This window comes from Mesitornis unicolor, unplaced genomic scaffold, assembly GCF_000695765.1.
Source record: "Mesitornis unicolor isolate BGI_N332 unplaced genomic scaffold, ASM69576v1 scaffold43445, whole genome shotgun sequence".
NCBI lineage: Eukaryota > Metazoa > Chordata > Aves > Mesitornithiformes > Mesitornithidae > Mesitornis > Mesitornis unicolor.
This window is the reverse complement of record NW_010188306.1, coordinates 1-2,696: the sequence shown is the minus strand read 5'-3', so window position 1 is coordinate 2,696 and position 2,696 is coordinate 1. Positions and strand designations below refer to the sequence as shown.

The window sequence follows — 2,696 nt, the reverse complement described above, 5'->3', positions numbered from 1 at the left end:
TTTACTCTTCTATTTCATGTATATACTTTTCTATTTTCAGAAATACTTTATTTATCCATTTTTATTTCATTTTCCCCTTTTTATACGGTAGAATAAACACCTTTCCCTCAGGGTAGAGGCTTTGTTGGGCTTTGTGGCCATCCAATACACAAAACCCAACATGCAACAAACTTTGGGGCTGCGCCATTGCGTCCACACCAGTTTGGCACTGGGAGAACCCCCTCGACTCCCCATGACCCCTTTGATTTCCCCCCCCTTCATCCTTTTTTTCCCCAGTGTTCCCCTGCGGCCCCGACTCCAGGGAATGGGAATATTTTGATGGGAAATGTTATTACTTCTCCCTAACGAGAACGAACTGGTACAAGGCCAAGGCTCGCTGTGAAGAGATGCACTCCCACTTGGCCATCATCAACAGCTACGCCAAGCAGGTAAAGACTCCACCTCAAGGTGGCCAAACCGAGGGGCTCCCCAAATCCTGCCCGCACCCCTGCTCCTCTACAGAGCCCCCCAGTTCCTCCCTGTGACCGTCCTGTGCACCCCAACCTCACTGGGTGGCTCAACTGGTGCTGTTGACTTGGTCAACTCCCCGTTGAGTCTCAATGACCAACTTGTGGTTGGTTCTCATTGGGCAGGGTCTAATTCATAAAGTCCCGAAATGATTTGGGTGGAAAAGGCTTTTAAGATCATCAAGATCATAATTTGTGTTCAGTTTTGGGCGCCTCGCTCCAAAAAGGACTTTGGGCGCTGGAGCATCTCCAGAGAAGGGCAATGATGAGGAGAGAATGAGGAGAAGGGGATGGAGAACTTAGGAGAGAGGATGGTGGCTCCAACACTGCCCTAAGCAGCCCCTTCCTGTGCTTGATAAGCTTTTTGGGGAAGAATTTGTTCCTAATATCCAATCAGAGCATGAGAATGAGCTGCCAGGAGTGGTTGTGGAGTCTCCTTCTCTGGAGACATCCAAACCCATCCTGGACGTGCTCCTGGCTGATCTTCTCCAGGAGATCCCGCTCTAGCAGGGGGTCGGATGAGATCTCCAGAGGTCCCTTCCGACCCCGACCGATTTTGGGTGTCATCCTTTGCATCTGCCAGCAGAGAGCAGGCAGAACCCGCGCTGCCCGCCCGCTGCCTGCATCCGGAGCTTCTCCTCCGGGCGGGATGCTCAGGACCCGGCACCAGCACCCACCACAGCTCCCCCACCCCAAAACCCAACGGCCAAGGGCGGCGTTGGCCCCTCCACGGTGCTGAGACGGCCCCGCGCCCGCTTTTCGCTGGCTTTTTTTTATTTCCTTCCCCCTCCTTATCCCTCTCCCCGCTGCAGAATTTTGTCATGTTCAGGACCAGGAATGAGCGGTTCTGGATCGGGCTCACGGATGAGAATTCGGAAGGGGAATGGGAATGGATCGACGGCACCGACTACAAAACCACATTCACGTGAGTGCCTCCCTCCCCGCCCTGCGATTTCCTCCCTTTCACCCCAAAACGCAAGCGGGGAGCCCCCATTGCAGCCAATGCACCGGGTTTCCTGGGACGGGCACTCTCACAAGGTCCAACACAGCAGCAGAAGCAAAAAAATACACAGTTAAAACCATCTAAAATCAGTCAAAATGAGCTAATCCCAGCCCTAGGAAAAGCCGCTGGGCTCAGCTCACTGTCCTTCCTCATTTTGCTGGTTTTTCTCCCCAGATTTTGGAAGCAAGGGGAACCCAACAACAGCGGCAACAACGAGGATTGCGCCCACATCTGGATCTCCGGGGAGTGGAACGACGTCTACTGCACCTACGAGTGCTACTACGTCTGTGAAAAACCTCTGCCCAACTGAGCCGAGCCACCCAAAATCCTCCTTTTTCTTCTTAATTTATAATATTTGAATGCCCCCTCCCTGCTCTTTTTCTCCCGAGGAAGAGCAGGGATGGATTTTGCCGGTCCTAAGCGATGTACGTAGGAATTTGGGTGCTCCGTGGGGAGCTCAACCTAATAAAGGACGATGATTGCTGTGGTTAATGAAGCTTCTCCGGTTCTAGTCCGTGCTGGGACCAGCAACACCAGTAGCAAACTGGGGACAACTGGGATAAAATAGAGGTTTTGGTACCTATCCTGGGAGTGGGATGGGGGCATCTGCCACTGTAGCCAAAATAGGGGATTTGGTGCCCCTACCTGGCTCAGGTCCCTGTCCCCAAGCCGAGGATCCCAGTTAAGTGGCCATGGGGCACCAGTAAGCGCAGTTCCAGAGCTGGAAATGAGCTTTGTGTTTCCTACCGAGGGAAAAAAAAATCATAATTTTCACAAGTTTTCCCTTTTTTGCTCTTATTTCACCTGGTATTTGTTCATTATAACACAAAACACGACCGTGGCTCAGCTCCGTGTCACGTCACCGCTCACAGATGGGGTCCTTGGGCTCAGGACCCTGCAGGGATCGGGCTCCCTTCCACATTTTCCATTCTTCTCCCCCAAAAAAAGCTCATTCTGGGGCCAGACTGGGAAACCTCCAGCTCTCAGACTGGTTTCAGGCAGGAGTTGGCCAGATCTTGCGTGGCGGCAGCGGGTGTGTGTGCACACATGGAGCGGGTGTGCACACGCTGTGCGGTGCATGGAGAAGGTGGGAGCTGCTCCCCCTCTCCCGGTACCGGGGGTGCCTGGTCATGCCCCCTCTCCCACCCTGAGGACCCCCTCCCCGGGCCATCCCCCGGCTGCGGCCC

The 2,696-nt window shown here is 53.7% G+C and overlaps 1 protein-coding gene across 1 annotated transcript; it reads left to right on the top strand.

Annotated features, from left to right (window-relative positions):
• Positions 1-276: 276 nt before the first annotated feature.
• LOC104541609 (hepatic lectin-like) lies at positions 277-1,819 on the top strand (the record flags this gene model as incomplete). Its single annotated transcript, XM_010185713.1, has 3 exons — positions 277-428; positions 1,319-1,431; positions 1,684-1,819. Coding segments are annotated over 3 exons (401 nt in total), but the record flags the coding sequence as incomplete, so codon positions are not given.
• Positions 1,820-2,696: the final 877 nt, after the last annotated feature.